The sequence below is a fragment of the Lates calcarifer genome, linkage group LG15, assembly GCF_001640805.2.
Source record: "Lates calcarifer isolate ASB-BC8 linkage group LG15, TLL_Latcal_v3, whole genome shotgun sequence".
NCBI classification, from domain to species: Eukaryota; Metazoa; Chordata; class Actinopteri; family Centropomidae; genus Lates; species Lates calcarifer.
In genome coordinates, this window is record NC_066847.1 from 13537080 (window position 1) to 13555868 (window position 18789).

General features: G+C 39.7%; 1 protein-coding gene across 1 annotated transcript; it reads right to left on the reverse strand.

Moving 5' to 3' along the window:
- Window positions 1–219: 219 nt before the first annotated feature.
- LOC108886102 (uncharacterized) lies at window positions 220–11034 on the reverse strand. The gene is made up of 8 exons (XM_018680749.2): window positions 10410–11034; window positions 5140–5252; window positions 4705–4808; window positions 3915–4089; window positions 3699–3807; window positions 3410–3495; window positions 2537–2607; window positions 220–2253 (listed from the first exon to the last, which is right to left on the reverse strand). The coding sequence occupies exons 1-8, from the start codon at window positions 10956–10958 to the stop codon at window positions 971–973; spliced, it is 2490 nt and encodes an 829-aa protein (XP_018536265.1). The 5' UTR covers window positions 10959–11034; the 3' UTR covers window positions 220–970.
- Window positions 11035–18789: the final 7755 nt, after the last annotated feature.

Genomic DNA, 18789 nt, shown 5'->3' on the forward strand with positions numbered 1-18789 from the left:
GCACCCTGGTCACACAACTCACAAATATTCATCATATTTCTGTATTTGTTTGTATTGATCAGCTTACATTAATATATTTATGACAATAAAGATTCAGTATTGACCAAGAAAACACAGAGTAAGTGCTCTGATGCCTGAAGTTAACTGTGAATCAGGAAGGTTACATGTTTGATCTCATACCAGAGACAAGCTTCAGTACAATACACAACTAGGCAGAGGTGTGTAAGGGATCAGTCAGAGGAGTTTATTATTCAGCAACATGTCTACATGGACATAGCCAGGTACAACTATTTGTTCTGCTCCAGTTTTCCTCAAAGTCTGCCCTGGGTCCAGGGTTTAATTTCAAGTACTGTGGTTTACATGAGCAGTTCAAGAGCTCCAGTGCTCTGCAGATGTTCATGATCCATAATTTACAGAGAGGTTCTAATAGTTTCAAGGATCGTTAAAGGAAAGCTCCAGCAGAAAACACAAAAACCCAGAGGTTGTAATGTTATTTTAACCAGCTGTGATGAAGCTCTGATGAGACAACAGAATCAGAAATGGCCCCATCTCCTTCCTCGGTCACTGTTTATAGAGGTTCAGGTAATGGTCGGTAAAACTCCCTTTTTCTGCCCCTCAGTTACATTAAAATACCTCAACATCTGAACACCTGTACAACCCAATGTAATCCAAAACAGAACCCAGCAGATTCTCATGTTCAGTTTTTGTTGAGTCTAATTCAGATGTCTTTTTTTTTTTAAATCTACAGTTAATTTAGAGGCTGTGGTTTGTAGTGATGTCATGCTGCATCTTATTATGGTGAAAGGTGTTTCTAATATTTTGTTATTAATATGGAAACAAGCAGTGGAACAGTCTACAAAAACATAATTTGATATGATTAATTAAAGAGAGAATTTATTGGTGGGCTGTTGAATTAGATTAGACTGCACAGGAGTCTCATCACTTTGTGGGAACATCAACAGTTGCTCTATCAAGCCCCTCCAACAACAAACCATGGCTGCTCCATGACAAACTCCAAACTCTGCATGCCCCACCCTGGCACCATGTGGCTGCTCTCTGACCCCTGCAGGGTGGTAGTAACTGTCACCACAGCGGAAGGACGGAGGCTGTTGTGATGCATCTGCTCTGAACCAACAGGGCCAGAACTGATGCTGTGAGGACTTTTAATGGTACCAGAAAATTCTCCTTCCTTTGTCTTCACTGCTCCAGTAAACTGACTCAGATGAAGAGCTTCACCTTCTTCAATTCCAGAGTCAAAACCAGACTCACTAAGTAATCCCTTTACAAAGACTGAATCCCAGAGCCCAGCTGGCTGAGCAGACTGATCTGATTCCAACCCTCTGATTTGTAGACTGTGAAGCACATCATTACCTCCATCTACTCCTATACTGCTGACAGAATCTGGTATCCTGTCAGACTTAGTGTCCACTGATTTATTAACAGACTTGAACAGTTCTGACCTCAGTGGATCTAGCTCATCAAACTCCAGCCTGCTCTTTCCTGAGTTTCTGACATCAAGAAAACCAGGGGGGTCAGTACCATGCTCTGTGCCATGTCTAGCACTATTACTGCCCCTTTCACGCTTGACTGCACTGTCAGTGGCACTGCAACTCATCTCATCACCATTAGGACAAAGTGTAATGGTGGGATTCACAGCTGTGGAGAAATTTTCAGCAGAACCATGATTATTTGTATTATAATATATACCAAAATTGGAGTTTGTAGTGGTGATAGTGGTGGTTGCAGAACCATCTCTTGAAGTATTAGTATCACTGCTGTCACTGGGTAAACCACTCACAGAACCATTTGTGGTACTGGACACCTCCTCCCTGTCCTCAACCTTTTCATTTTCCCCTGGTCTAGTCTGCTCAGACATACTGATACCATCTGATGCTGATCCTTTCAGCTGTCTGTCTGCCTTTTCCACAGCCACCTCTTCTGTCTCATCCTCCTTTTCTCCCCCCCCCTGCTGGCTGACTGCAGTACTGTGCCTCCATTCTTTTTTCTCAGCAGGAACCACAGATGTCTTCTCAGGAGCTGCCTCTTCTTTTTCCTCCTTGCTGCCAAACTCCATCTCCTGTGGAAAAGTCTGAACTTTTTGAAGGTGCTCATCCATTCTTCCATCCCTCTTCTCTTCTTCATCTATCCATTCCCTTCCTTCCTCTGCTTGAAAAGATATCACCCTCATCCTTGGTTTATCGTCAACCTTTTGACCAATGAACCAGCCTGGACTGCTGACCGTGTTCTTAATAGCTGAGAAGAAAAGAGGACAACTGTGAGAAAAGTCCTTGCCTTATATATTGGTATTTTCTATCATCCTTTAAACAGATGCATGGATTGGGGATGATTGTGATAGATTATGTATTTACAGAATAGCTTTTACTGTGAGCCCATCATTATCACAGATAAATCATGCAAATGTGTATGATAGTCTTTTATCATTTATTGTTATCAGCTGTATGTTTACTTATCCTCAGTTGCCAGCTGGTGTGATCGTGTGATTAGAGTACTTTGTTCAGATGTTCTCAGAACTTACAGTCCTGTATGTCACTGCATATTGAATCACAGCAGGAGCATATAGAGGGTGGGGCCTCCAGCTCCTCCCACCTACACACATGAAAGAGCACAGCAGTCCTGTCCATTAGTACAGATGGTTTACTTATTTCAAGGAACAAAACAGCACCAAAAACTAAACAAATATCACTAATGGCATCTAAGCTGAGACCAATCCAGAAGCACTGTTCCCAACATACACCGATCATCTCCAACATCAAACCACTGACAGGTGAAGTGAATAACACTGAACATCCGGCTCCAATCCATTGTTCTGCTGGGAAATCTTGGGTTCTTCATTCATCTGGACGTTACTTTGACACATACCACCAACCTAAACATTGTGGTAGAGTACACCACCCCATGGCAACAGGAGCCTCCCCTAGCAGGACAATGCTCCCACCACACCACAAAAACTGCTCAGAAATGTCTCGAGGAACACAACAAAGAGCCCGAGATTTTGACCTGGCCTCCCAATCTGATCCAACATCTGTGGGATGATCCAGAACAAGCCAGATCCGTGGAAGCTCCACACCACAACCCACTCATCCACTGCCAATGTCCCGGTGCCAGACACCAACACCAAAGGACACCCTCAGAGCTCAGTGTCCAAGCACCGCTGGGTCAGAGCTGCTTTGGCAGCATGAAGGGGACTTTGCATTCACACGGTCTGTGTCTGTACCACAAAACCATCTCCCTAAAATTACTGCAAATACATCAGATTTGCCCATTCCAAATTGAATCATAGAGAAATAACATCTTGATTAAATTATTTGTTCTCACATTTTAATTCCTTTCATCTGATCTCATGATCTTGTTATCATAGAAGCATTATTCAGTAACAGTGGTTGTTTACCTGCTAGCTGCCTGGTTGTAGTTGCAGGACTTTGAGGTGCTGGATGTGGTGAAACCAACTGACATTGAACAGTGGAGGTACAGCACCTGTACACAGACAAAAACAACAGGTAAAAAGCCATAATGCACTGGTATAGTATCGCAGCTGATGTGCTATCAAACACTGAATGTGACAAAATTTAATGATTTTGATGGAAAAATTGTTGAAACATCCTAAGTGAAACATTTACAGGAGTGCAGGGCCTCTAAGGTTTTGGTACAATATCAAATAGAAATGATTTTGATCTTACTTGTGAGACTTCTGTAAAGAGAAATGCATCCACAGAGAATCTTAGCTCACTTCCCCCTCCTGACAAGAACCAAGAGCTGCTGTGCTCCCTCCTGCTGTCCATCATGCAGCTGCAATTAAAAAAAAAAAAAATCAAAGTGCAAACTCTCAAGACATGTAAAGTGACAAACAGATTCTCTAAGATATTTGTATGATTGTGTTCTTACAAGAGACACACCCGTAGTTAGTGATAATATCCACTCTGGGTGTGCTGTTTGGGTCCCTGGAGCTTGTGGCATAACATGAGTCCACATAAAGCTTCTCCCCAGCCAACAGAGGCCCTGTCTGGGCCACAAAATACACTGGCTCCCCTAAAAAGAACCAGTGGCCTGGAGGGAGGGGCTCCCACTGAGCTGTTTAAACACAAAGAGACACCCATACATACATGTGTACATATTCATAACAAACAAAGCAAATCCCTTGTCTGAACTTATATTAGGTACATGAGCAAACTATGTTGCAGGATACTGCTGTACAACAGCCTGGATTTATGCTTTTATATTTACAGACGTTCTTAGTTCACCTTGTACCCACAGAGAAAACACATTTTACAGGCCCTAGTTTTTTAATATTAATAAAAATAAAAGATAATTTGGAAAATGAGTTCAGGCTTACTTTCAAATGCATTAAATTTGAAGTTACAGGTAAAGATTTGATCATGAGAGCTGATCTGAAATCTGGAAGATGAAGAAATATGTGAACAAGCCCTATGTAATGATTAGCACTAAACTGGGTAGATAACTGTATTCAATGTAGACTCAACACTGTTCACCTTAGAAAGCTGCAGGTCATTGTTGAGTTCAGAAAACAACTTGTCCATTGAAGTTAAACTTCAAATATTACATTTGGCTGAAACATGACATGATGCCAGTTTTAAGCAGATAATTTCAGATATTCACAGTTGTCATGTCATCTTGGACAAATGAACGACATTGAAGCCTTTCTCAGATACTGTAGGTGTGTGTTACCATTGCAGACATTGAGGCTGAAGCGGAGTTTACTCCTGATGTTCTTCATAAAGGTTGTGTGCTGAACTTGAGGCCTGAACCCAACTTGGTATGAGTAATGAAACCTGGGACAGAGAAAAGGAACCCAACAAGGGAAAACACACAAATTATAATAATTAAATATCTATTCCCAAACTGATGGTTATTGATAAAAGGTGATGGGAAGGAATAGACTTGGACAAGAGGAAGTTTACAGAGATATGAGATGCCCTTTCCCCTGAACCGTCACCTGAAGATGACAGCAGCACAGCTTGATCAGCTGTCAGCTGGCTTTCACAGCACTGTGGCAACATAGGTTGGTTTGGAGTTTGTATTTGCAGGAAGTATACGTACTGAAAGCCAGTGGATGGGTGGTGACAGACAACCTTTTTAACAACAGTGAATATTAATAATTACCTGTTGTAATGGCACTGGATAGGAAGGCTAAGTGGTATGACTCTGATGATGTAGCCTTGTGGAGGTGGAGTATAACACAGTGAATAGGTGTACACCAGCTGACCACCAAAAACCTGACAGACAGGAATAAGACAGATATAATATGAAATCATCCAATCTATCTAAATTTAAAACTGTTGGAATCAAGCTACATTTCACTTTCCTTGAGTCTGGCTTTAATTGCCAGAAAAATAATAAAAGCCAGATTCAATAAGTGGATGAAAATACAAGATTAAACAAAAACAAAAACAAACAAAAAAAAAAAAAAAAACACAATCTGCTGTATGCTGATGAACTGATTAGAGTACAGGAGTACTCCAAATATTAAATATGAAGGGAACACTTGTCAACACACTGTCTTAACCTGATGTTTCATCATCAGGTCTCCTCAGGCCATGAAATTATCATTATCATTAAAGAACAGACAAATACCTGATGCTGAATGAAAGCTGCTTCAGTTATAGATCTATTGAGTCAACAAAGCACTATGAAATGTTGATGATAGAAATAACACCAACAGACAACTTACTATACTGAAAGGTCAGACATGGATATGAGCAACCAATGCTCTAAATACAGTCTGTAGTGAAAATAACAATAGCCCTTGTGCTTTTATATTCAAGTCAGTTTTATTTGTACAGCTCCAAATCACAACAGAAATTATCTTGAGGCACTTTCCATATAGAGTAGGACTAGACTGTACTCTCGATGTCATTATATTAACAGAGAGAAAGCCAACAGTATCCACCGTGAGCAGCACTAGGCAACAGAGGAGAAGAAAAACTTCCTGTTAAGAGGCAGAAATCTCAAACAGAACCAGACTCAAGGTGAGCAGCCATCTGCCTTGACCAGCTATAAGACTTTAATTGTCTAGCTGCACAGGCTGGACCTTGTTTTTTCTGAATGAGCTAAGATCCTCTTAGAATGGAAAACATCCATCCATCCATTATGTAGACCTAATGAATTTTATCTTATGGTTAAACAGTGAGACAACAGAGCAGTCATTGGTTCTGTTAATTCTGCAACACGGGGCTGAAATCTGATTGGATAAAAGCTCTAACATAAACAGACTGTATTGGAAGCAGCGTAACCAAGAGGAAATGAGATGAGATGAAGAGAATAGACTTTTGGAAAAAACAAGAAAATATATATATACATATAATTCAGTGATTTGTGACAGTGTTTGGGCCAGCAGAGAAGGCCTTGCTGCCCCTGACAGACCACCATTGCTGTCAACTGTCCTCCAGAGAAAGCAGCTAAGGTTTGTCCAAAAAGATTTGTTGCTATGTGCTTTTTTGGAGAAAAAAAAAAGTTGCTCAAGGGATCTGAAATTTATCAACAAAGGTGCTAAGTTAGCAACATGTCCTGTAAGTGCGCCCTGATGACATATTAGAAACTGTTTGCAAGTTAAGCTGCACCTTCCTGGTTCAACAAAACTGGCAGCCTGCAGGCTACCTGGACAGGAAACAGAGGCTAGTGTTACCAGTTTCTGCTAAATAAATCTCTGACCATTAGCTTACTTTGTAGCAGTAGCCATTCTAATGTTAGGATACTGAATTACTGTCACAGACAGTAATAAGAGAAAAAAATAAAACTCAACACTTCAGCATAAACAGTGCATAACAGAAGTCAATGTTAGAGGTCATGTTACTGGTCAAGAAAAAGAGACTTTGAATTTTGTTGCAAACCCAGCTCTTTTCCCCTTAGTTACTGTTGGACTAAATTCATGACCATGCCCAAGATCCCTCCCTTGGTTCACTAATTCACTGCTCCTAAAAATGTACACTCAATGGTGAGCAGTTTGCAGAGATTTCAAACAATTCTCATTTTGCTGCATTACTGCCAGCTGTAGAGTTGCACATTTGTTTCTAAGCTACACTGTCAGTGAAATATGTGAAAAATGACTGACAGCTTTTGAGAGGATCAACGAAAGGTTGTTTTTGAGCCTTAAACTGCACAAATCACAAAAGAAAGTGTAAAACTGTTCAACAGTGTTCATTATTTCAGGAGGGAAACCTGGCTGTTAGAGAGAGCAGAGTTAGCCATTAGCTCTAGTCATCTGATCTTGGTTTTGCTCAGACTTTTCCAGATAAAACGTTTAGCAGGTGTACAGAGTCTCTTTTCATGATTCTGTGCAGCTGATCAATAATCTGATATCAATGTCTGACATTTTCTTACAGAACATGGTCAGCAGGCAATTAGCATGACAACATTAGTTTAATTAGTTTCTTTATTCGTTACGTTAATTGTGTGAGGGGGCTAAAAACTATGTTTTTGGACACACTATCTGTGGAGCTAACTTTGAATATCATTTTCTCTGCTGCTAGTTCTGACTGTAGTATCAGATGTATTGTCTATCAAGGGTGGTTGGTGGTTAAAAAAAGGAGAAAAGAAAAAGGTATGCAATGTAGAGATGCATACAAATTGTCTCCAGCTTTTAGTTTATTTCAAATGAGTGACATAAAATATCAGAACATTGTGAAAACATGTTTTCTACCTCAGTGCTACCCACATATTCTTGACTATTAACTGAAACTGTCTATATAGTGGATACATTTGCAGTCATACATTTGCAGTACCCAAACCACACCTACCCTAACCCTGGCATGGAATGTGGGAAGTGAAAACATTTTGCAGACCTCTGTTGCCAGTGCACTGGAACCACAACTGTGGCAATTTATGAACCATCCCCTCTAATCATATGTAAAAATTCAACTTTGTTCATGTTCATCCTTCACAAGCAAGGAAGTTGCAAGGACCCTTTTGCTTTTGCTTGGTTTATTATTGTTTTTATTATTTTTTTCCTTTTTCTCCCACCAAATCAATTGCCTTTTTGAGGGCCTAAAGATGCTTAATTTTTGACAAAACTTTGCAGATGTGTCAGGCCCGGCGAAAAATGTAATATTTTAGGGGCCTTGAACACAGTGGCAAAATGGCTCGATAGTGCCACCTAGACCCATGTTTTTGAGCAGCCCCTGAAGCTTGTTGTATAGAAAAGTTTGAAAATTTGCACACATATGTAACATGCCAAGACGCACAAAAAAGTCTCTTGAAGCCATGTCCTAAACCCAACAGGAAGTCTGTTATTTTGACTGGAAGATGAAAAATTGATGTATTTTTGGCCATTTCCAGGGGTCGTACTTGATTGAACTCCATCTAGATGCTTTATCCGATTCACTTCAAAAGTTAATGATAAGTAGTTAAGACGTAGACAAAATTAAAATTGCAGAGCTTTTGAGTTTTCGTTGAGGGGCGTGCCCGTCCTGGCCCCTCAAAGTTTGATGACTCGCCATGAAACAGGAAGTTGCATTAAGCTTGCTGTAATTCTGCCATACTTTCTCCAAACCACATTAACCTTCACAGTATTGTTAATGGCAACTACCTGCACACATCCCTATGTCAATATGCATAAAAATGTTTTAGCAGCACCGTACAGGAAATTACATATTTTGTAGTTTGGCGTGCTGTTGCTAGCAGGTTGTCCCAATCCACTTCAAATGTTTTCAGGAAAGCCTTAAGGCCTTCATGATGACTTAATGTGGAAATTGTGAGTTTTGGTTGAAGGGAATGCCTGTGAAGGCATGGTTAATTTCAATCCTGCAGTCTCACAGTGTTCCAAAACATATGAAGTAGTTTGCTGCTTGATCCAGCAGAGGGAGTCCTGCAATTCATACATACCTTTTCCCAGATTTTTGTTCATTATTGCTGCTGTTTTTGGATTTTGGTCTGGGGTTTTTTTTTCCCAATGTAACAGTGGCTTGAATGTGGGTGAAAAGTTTTAGAAGGAACTGTAGTGATCCATTAGAAATGGGGACTGTAGTTTCTGTAAGGTCTTTAGACCAATCTGCAAGTTCACCTGTGATCCATCAGAGGGAGCTCTTTTAGCTCGATGTGTTGACTTCTCAGTGAATGAAAGTAAGGGTGATGCAGTGTTGTTTTGATATGGAAGTCCTGTGTGTTCCAGGAACATTTGCACACTGAGTGTGTGTGCCTTTCATCAAGTAATTTAATTAGTAATAAGAGATGGGGTGAGTGAAGGAGGGCAGTCTTTTTCTTTCTTTACAATACATTGCTTCTGTCCATTTCTCTTCTTTTCCTTAACTATTTATTCTCTCCCTCTTTCTATCACAGAGTGCCTTTCTGTGGGACCTCTGATTTGGTGTTAGTAATATATTAATAGTTATTCTGGGAAAGTATTGAACAATTTTTAAAATCTTGCTCCTCTTCTTGTCTCTATATGTGCATCAGGCTATGTCAAATTGTGTTTTTATGATTGAACAGAGGGAGCTGTGTCAGCTTGACATGTGGAATGCTCTGATAAGCTAATGCATATAGGGAAAATTCTGATATATTATATATATATATATATATATATATATATATATAATATTATATTATATATTAAGCCGGTGAAGGCTTAAGTGCGTGTCCCCCGACAGGCGTGGGTTGCGAGGGCCCGTTGCTCGCAGCTTGAATTCTTTTTATGTTTCATGGTTTCTGGTATAGAGCAAGTGTTATACTTTCCATAGCCACAAGTACAGGAGGGCCCACTAGGTTCTGTATGATGTAAATTTCATCATGAGAAAGTGTACATGAGGCCCTGGGCAGACGTTCTCTCTAATTTGTTGTGTGTGGCCACTATGCTATAAGAGCACTAACTGAGCATGCACTCCCCCAAGCTGACTGGAAAGAACAACTACACACCTGTGGTATCTGCAGCTGTCTGTATGCAAGTCAGCAAGGGAGATTAAGGTCTCAATGTAGCACACAGACTAGTATGAAATTGAAAGTGAAGGCTACATTCATGTCTGACTGAGCTTCGAGTAAACCCTCTGATGATCATGTGGACCCTTGTTTTCAAAAACAATCATTTTTAAGATTGCTTATATTGTCACGCATGTTGCCTTTTTCTACATTATTGACTTTATAAGATGCTGTGTTTTGGGTAATACTTGTACTTAATCTTTTGATTGAGATATACTTTTTAAAAGTATAATTAAGTATCACTGCCTACAAAGAGTTTTGGTATACTTGGCTGCTTATTATACTTCCTCTTTGATTGGGAAATATAGTTTACTTTAGTAAACTTATATATACTTGAAGTTTACATCTTTTTGCAAGGCTATCTGTGGCCTACACGTCATCATATATGCTATGCTTAAACTTTTTTACTTCAAACTTTAAGGCACTTTCAGCAGTTAGTGACGGAATGTGTGCGAGTGTGAGTCTACCTGAGATTCTCCGCCGCACTCCGTCAGTCTGTAGTGGAAATACAGGAAGCGGGGGCTGACCCTACTGACTTCACACGAGCCTAGTCGGAACAGAGATGGAACTGTCCAGGCGCGCAGCTGAAGGCGGTCCACGCGCACCGAGATTTTATCGTATCCGCACCAGACCTCCACTGCGCGCGCAGCCGTCTCTTGGACGATCTGGTGTTGTCCCGTTGGCGGCAGCAGCAGCGCAGTCAGCTCAGTGGGAAGCGGCCTTTTAAGAGGAACCGGCCGGAAAAGATCTTGTGCTACAAGCGGCCCCGGTGCGTGCTGGAACACGGGCAGATGGTAGAATGAGGCGCGCGCGTCTCCACCCTCTTTTGTTGATTCCGATTTGACCCCCACGGACCATGTCTCCCGCCGAACCGGTCCTCCCAGGGTACCACCAAACAATGTCCAAAGAAGCAACGCGAACAGCGGCATGATCTGAACAACAGGAGCAGCAGGAGCGGGACTGGAGTCCAGATGGAGACCTGTGCAGGATCTGGTCTGAGCTGATCTCAGCGTCATTATCACACCTGCTGCTCTGCTGATTGGACTCACAGCGAGAGGAGAACACACACATTGTCTGTCAACTCTGTTACTGGTTCAATGTTATTTATCACTGTATCTTAGCCAGTCACCAAAAGTTGTTGTTTAATTGATGGTCAGAGAGACATCTCAAACTTCTTTATTATTATTTTACTGTAAATAAATCATATACTGACCGGCTGGGCAATATAGGATCAGTGGGGAAGATCCTGATTCTATCACAGAATGTCAGCGGACAAGTTGTTACTGTTGTTTTTTAGCTGCCTCTCAGTTCACACACAGAGCACTGCAGGAGCAACAGAGCGACAGGCTGTAAACTTTACAACCACATCTTATTATGACCTTATGATCTTATGACCAAACCACAAAACTAACTGTGGAGTTAGATACTTAATGAAAACAGAGGGCAGAGTGACAGCGAGATGCAGGTAGTGTGAGTCACTCTGATCTCTCCATTCCAGTGTCAGGTGAGAGCCGTTGCCGTAGTTGCAAGAATGGACACAGCTAAAGCAGAAACTACCGGTGATATAATGAGTTAAAAGCAGCTTAGAGAACTGAGCTGTGAGCAAGATGCCAACTATACAGTGTCTACGCTATATAAATTAAATTGCAGCGACCCCAATTTCTGCTGCTGCTGCAACATTATACATTTGCAAAATACTCAGTTTAGCCAAAAAGGGAAAGAGAGAAAGATGAAACAAACAGAGAAAATGGCAAAATGAACTATAGCTAACATAAGGTCAGATGTGTATTTGTATTCTCCACTGGGACTCTGGGAGTTTTTATCAGCTGTGTCTGTCTCTATCGACTCTCTGTGCCTGTCTGTCCTCTGTCATTCGGTGCTGTGTTGGGGCATCTTCTTCAGTAATGCTGTCACTTGAGTTTTTGTTAATATTTTCTCACTCCTAACCCTGATGTACAAGTGTGCATGGCTGCAGTATCCAAAACATTAGCACATGTGCTGCTCCTGTGTTACTCCTGCACTCTGTGCTGTGTGCGTCAATCTAACCTGATGTGCTTCTAACTCTGTTCCAGCCACATGATTGGTTAAGTGTGGCACTATTCTCATTATCATTGGCTTTTTGTATTGTCTGTCAAAGCACGGGTGGAATGAGTTCTAGGAAAAAGTTATATCACAATATATATTGTTATTGTTTTATCGTCCAGCCCTACTCAGACATATTCCCACACCCAGTAACTAATATAAATCATCAGTCAGAGACCATGTTGTGATTGGATGACACTAGCTGCTATGTCAAACGTGTGGATGTTCTGACCCATGAGTAGCTACTTTACTGACAGACGTCATGACTGGTGTGATAATAATGTCTTAGAGTGGACAGGAATGACTGAAAACTGAGATACAGTGATCACTTTTTGCTATGATGACACACACACACACACACACACACACACACACACACACAATCAGTTCCCAGTTTATTAGGTATACATAAAACTTACACAGTTTCACTTCTAGCTTGAAGGTTAATGTTCATTTTTGTTGTTGTGTTATTTGAGCTTTATGTTCATTTTGATTTTGTAGCACTTATTACAATGAGTAGTGTCTTCTGATATTTTGTCCATCACATATCTATCCATGACAACAAACTAAACATTAGAAATACTCATTAATAAAACATTATACAATTCAACAATACCATATAGTACAGCCTCCAAGTTTAGACCACTATTTTTCTGAGTGGAAATATCAGTGACCTCCTAGTTGTTTAGATATTATTCTGCTTTTATTCATTGGTCTATTCCTGTTTTCTTTAACTTTTCTTCTCTTTTTACAGTGGCTGTGGCTCAGGAGATTGGTCGTCCACCAACCGGGAGGTCGGTGGTTCAATCCCCGGCTCCTTCAGTCCGTGTGCTGAAGTATCCTTGGGCAAGATACTGTACTCTGGACTGGCCCTGATGTAGCATCGGAGTATGAATGTGTGTGTATGGGTTAGAGGGAATGTGTATATATATATATATATATATATATATATATATATATATATATATATATATATATACACTGTAATAAATTCTACTTTGGTTAAACTTAGAAACTAAAGTTCACCGGCTGCCTTAAAAATGCAAGTAAACTCAACTTAAAGCTAACCTTCGTTTCAACTCAATGAGTTGAGTTATACAAGTTGTTTAACTAATGGTCATTTGTTGTTTAAACTATGTTACATTATCTGTTCAACAAAACTTGCTTTATCTTGTCAAACAAACATTCAATTCCACACAGCTTCAACTCACAATTTCAAGTTAAGATAACTTTGGTTATGTTTATACCAATTGCCATTTCAGGTTATGTGGACTAATGTTTTGAAATAGTTTCAGCTTAGAGTTTTACCTTGTCTTGACTAATAATTTCAAGTTTGCCAGTTTTTTTTAAACTTCACAATGAATCAACTTACAATTCATCTGTTCAAAAATAGAAAATTTATTTTAACAAGAACAATGTCACAAATATTTGTTTCTGGCACACTGTTTTAGATACATCTGTTACAGAGAGGGAGATCAAGAGTGATAATGTGAAAGAGTAAATGGGAGATGGAGAAAAAAGTGAGAAAGTAAGTGAGCGGAGATGAAGAAAGAAAAAAGTGAGTCAGAAAATAAGTTGGTGTGTACCGTAACACAAAATGTGGGCTATTAACAGCTGAATAACAATTATACAATAAGCTGTAATTCCAAGTTTGTGTGTATTTATAATACACACTTCAAATGAATAACAACCCTATGTCATATTTCTTTCTCTGACTGTTTTTTTCTTTATCAACATTGGCCCACACATTATTTCCTCTGGGGAAGCAATGCTCAAAACTGCAGAGTAAGTTTACTCCCAATTAAGGCTTGAAACATGGGAGTCATCAGTCTATAAACGATACCTCAATAGTTTGTTTCTAAGTCCATGTATCCTGGCTGAACACTGGTGGGATTTTATCTTCATGACGACCCTCTGCAGGAATTCAAATGAGTACTTCATAGCATGAGGGGACTCCAGATTAAGGCAGTAGATGGTGCCCATCAGCATGGCAAAACCAGTGGGTACATTTCTGATGTCATGAAGAACAATGGTCTCCTCTACTACCACAGCCATGTTGAAAATTTCAAGAGGAAAAGCATCATGCAGGACACCTTCATGTCCAATCAGCAGTCCAACATGCATTCCCTTCATGACGACGTCTAGGGTTTCACCGTGAACCTAAAAGTAAATTAGAAATTTAATCCTAATTTACATTTCAGGAAATTGTAATAAATAATACACTACACAGCTGTAGTCAAGGTACTGACTTTGGAAATAGTTCAAATTGATCAGGGCCAATTTGTTGAGGAGCTTTTTCCTAATTTAGAGTAAAAGATGAAAAAACAATGTATTATATCAAATCACTGCATCAGCACAAAGACCCTTAAACAGCTGATTAATTTTCAAATTTTATAACTGATAAGAAAGATGTTTTAACCTTTCAGTGAAAATAAAAGTTCTCTAATTTAGCTTACACAAATGGACATGGAAAACATTGACTTTTGTCACATTTAGAATGAACACCAGAGAATCCAGTATAAGTATCTTAACAGCGTATAAATACATTTTCTTACATCACACATCTTGATTATCCTGGAAGTATCCTCCGAAAAGAAGCGCAGAAGACCAAGTAGGGCAGCTGCTCTTCTGTTCTGGTTTGTGTCCTTACATACAATTAGAGACAAAAGTGAGTTAATTTAATACTTGAACCTAAATAACCTTAAGAAATACTTATTTTAGTACATGTTGATTAGATCATTTCTATACATATCTCCCTCTGAAGACATTGCAGAACACTGCTAAGGGTTAGCCTTCTGCTTGTTGAAACTGCTGCTTTATACAGCTCTAAGAGACTTAGCACCAAGGCATCTAATCCATCCAGGAATGACTGCAAGAGATCTGTGGTGACTATTCTGGTGAACTCCGCCTTTATTTGAAACAGACAAACATCACAGATACAGGGTAATGAAAGAGGGGATAAAAAGAAATAGCTGCATGAAAATATGATGACAAATGGAGATTACACAATATTTGATAACATTAATGCTTAAGTAAGCAAATACAGGATTTCCTTGTTCTCTAAAATTCTTAAAGTCTCTGTTGGCACTGGTTACCTGTCTCTCATTAAACAATGCAGGCCATCTGTCCATGACTACAGAGATGAGTGGCTCATCACCAATGATTTCCTGTCTTCGCAGTGCGAATGGCACAGTCTTCAGTTCATCCAGGAGCTGCAAGTCTGGATTATTTTTCTGCACCTCTAGGAGCATAGTCTTTCGATTTTCCTCTGATTTACCTGCACCTCACTCACATCAGGTGCATCTGGCAAGTAGTGGACCTCTCCCTTCTTTGACTTCTTCACTGCCTTGCTGTTTGTCTGTCCCCTCTTTCTCTTATTTACATTTGTAACAAACTGTGTACAAACTGTAGAATGAAGTTTCCTTGCAAACCCAGACTGGTGCGCAGTGCTTCACACAGTTCGCTGACTGACTCAGGAACATGCTCTAGGGTGACACACCTTATATCCTGAGGTGACACAATGACTCGGAGAAGCATTTTGGAGGCACAAACAGCTGCAACAGGATGACAAAACAAACAAAAAACAAAGATGAAAGAAGCTGGAAACAAATGAACAAATTGCCTAGTAATGATTCCATTACACCAGCAGTGACTTAACAACAGATAAAACAGTAAAAATGTATTTTAAAAACCGAGTAAGGGTGTGTTTACTGTACCTTATTGTATGATGAATGTCCTCGGAGTGATGAGAAGCTTTCCAGCAACAAGGTATGCGGCCAAGGGAATGTAGTCATTCAGCTGGTCAGGATTGACGACCACAGTTACTGCAGAGTCTTTTTTGGTGAGCTGGCAACATCTGAGATGCTCCAAGAAACCAGCTGTGAACAGTTCAATAATGAAAAATACATGGCCATCCACCAAACAGATCTCGAGTACTCTCCCAAAATCTAGCAGTCCACTTGTGTGCCCAACTGAGAGTACCATCCCTTTAGAATATTTTGTCCCATTTAAATAGGCAGTAGAGGTGAAAGAAACAGAGTCCAGGCCTTTAAACTTGTTCCATATAGCCACCCTGATAGCAACATCTAAGATGCCCACAGATACAACAGATACACGCCCAGTTTTGATGCTTGGTTTAAAAACACTAGGCATCTCCAGATAATATGCCAACATTAGCTGATGTCTTGTGGCCAAAGTTTGCAGAATATTTTTGAAATTACCGGTATCATGAACCACCTTTTTAAAAAAAGAATGTTTGGCCTCAAATCTTATTGTCCAAAATTCAATCAGGGGATCAAATTTTTTGATTAGCTCAGGATAATGTTCAAGATAATGATGTTTAGGGCATAATTTAGAACAAGGAAAAACTTCTATAAGCAACTGTCGGTGGTCAGAGATTTTGGCTTGTAGGTAGCACAGGGTTTCTGTTGTGAAGGAGGGGCTAGATAACAACTCAACAATGTCTTTTAGTTCAAGGATTATATGCCAGGTTTTTTCACCCTCTGAAATGTGATGGCCAACCAACAGTGGAAGAAATCTCAGAAGTGCCCACTTCTCATGTCCATTGCCATCTATAGTTCCATTTTTGTGAAAGTTTGTTTGTATTGTCTGAGGTCTGTTATTTTTGTCATAGAACTGAAAGGGGAATGATGTTATTCCACTATTGACATCATTCAGTGTAAAATACTTTCTTCTAATACATCGTGTAGAAAATCAGGTGGAAATCCTTTTGCAGCATGAAAGTGGGACAGTCTGTTCAAAGGACAATCTTTCTTCACACCATCAACACTAGACACATCAGTTTCCTTAAGCACATTAATTGCTTCATCAAACAATTCTGGTGTTCTCAAAGTAAAAATTCCACTTCTGACACCATGCTGCTGTATATCTGCACGATTTGCCAAACAAAATCTGCAAAACTTGTCAACATTGAAAGACTCTTGGAATCCAGCGAGTGAATGTGCACCCAAGTTGTCTGTAGACACATACAAAACTGTCCCTTTAACATTAGAGCCAAGACTCTGAACAAACACACCTTCTCTCTCAAGGAGCTCAAGATCCCTAATCAGAGGCTCTAGGACCTTGCTGTAACCATATTCTTTTATGTGTACAGTTTTGCACAACACAGCTAGATAAATTGATGATAATGTTGATCGAAGTCTTATGGGTAGATTGGCTATCACCCAATATATGCCACAAACTTTGTGTTTCTTTTTGGAAGTACCTAATGGATTACAAATTTCAAAATCATCAATACATAGTCCAAGAGCTAAGCTTAATTCTTCAGAGAGAAGTTTGTTTTCTTTAAAGTATTCTCCATCTTGAAATGAACTGTAATGACCCTCATGTTGACTGTATCTCTTTAGTGTCTGAAGTATTTAACTTCTTTTTAACAGTTTACTCAGCAAATCTAAAATGGGAACATAAACAAAAGTATACTTTTTTTCTTGTGCATTTAACACATATTCAACAGGTTCAATGACAGTGAAGTTCCTCCAATAAAATTACAATTCTTTTGTACTCTGTGCCAAAAGGCCCGTCCCTTGAGAGCAATCTGAGTGGGTTCAAAGTTTGTATTTCATCCGTTAATGAAGCTACAACAGAGGCATCAGCTATGCAATTATTGCCTTTCAAAACTTTATCAATGACTGTCTTTATATCAACATATAAAGACAGTCATCAATTATTTCCTGTACTGCTGAATTTGATACATGTAAAAGTGTTTGCATGTGGAGAAACAGAGATCCCAACTGATTTTGAATGGCCTTTCCATTTCCAAATTCAGGGTGAGCCTCAGGTATAGAATCAGATGCAAGTGTATCTTCAGTGTCCGAAACAAAATCCTCTTCTATTACAGGCAATGAAAGTGTTTGCCTTGCTAAAAGTTCTGGTCTGAAATTTTCTAATGTGGAAAACTTATGATTGCGACTTCTATGAGCAGTGAATGTTGATGGCACACTAAACTTGAAAAAGCAGTCTGCAAAGGGACATTTAACAACTTCTCTGTTTTTCAAATAAGTCCTCAGATGTGCAAAGTATTTGTTAATATCACTTGGCTCAGAGAATGTACATAAGTCACAGGATAATTTGTTTACAATTTTATAGGTTTCATTTATATGTTCTTTCAAATGATTTTTAAGTTCTGCTTGGGTTTGAAAAGTCTTCAAACAGTCTTTGTGAATGCAAATCAGGCCTGAACACTTTCTGTAATGCCCATGACTTTCTTTGTAATGTTGTAGTACTCTTCCTGAAAAGGACATGCTTGAAGAAATCTGTAAAGAGAAAAAAAACCAAAATGAATAACAAGGTCTCAAAATCTAGGTGACTCAAATTTTCTTAAATCTATGTGAATATTCTATTTTATTTTCTAAATCACAAACACAAATCCTGGAACATTCAGAAAGATCATCACCGATCACTGTTCACTTGTAAGTAAAAGCATCCCTCGAGCCCCTGTGCCGCTCCTGTGTCAACGCAGAGCAGGCACACTTTGCCCCCCCCTTGTGTTTAGATGTTGCGCCGTCACGTGAGTCAAGTGCGTCACGTGACGTGACTTAGACGCGCAAAGCAAGCAAACAAGCAAGTTGCCGGCTCAGGTTCATCAGCACACGCGCAGAGAAAATACAACCGAAGAATGGCAGAGAGGAAGAGGAGCGCCGTGTGTTTTCAAGCCGAAAACGAGACAACAGCAAAATGTGGGATGTGTAAAAAGCTAGTCAGGTATAGTGGAAACACTACCAATATATATAAACATATAAAAAGCCA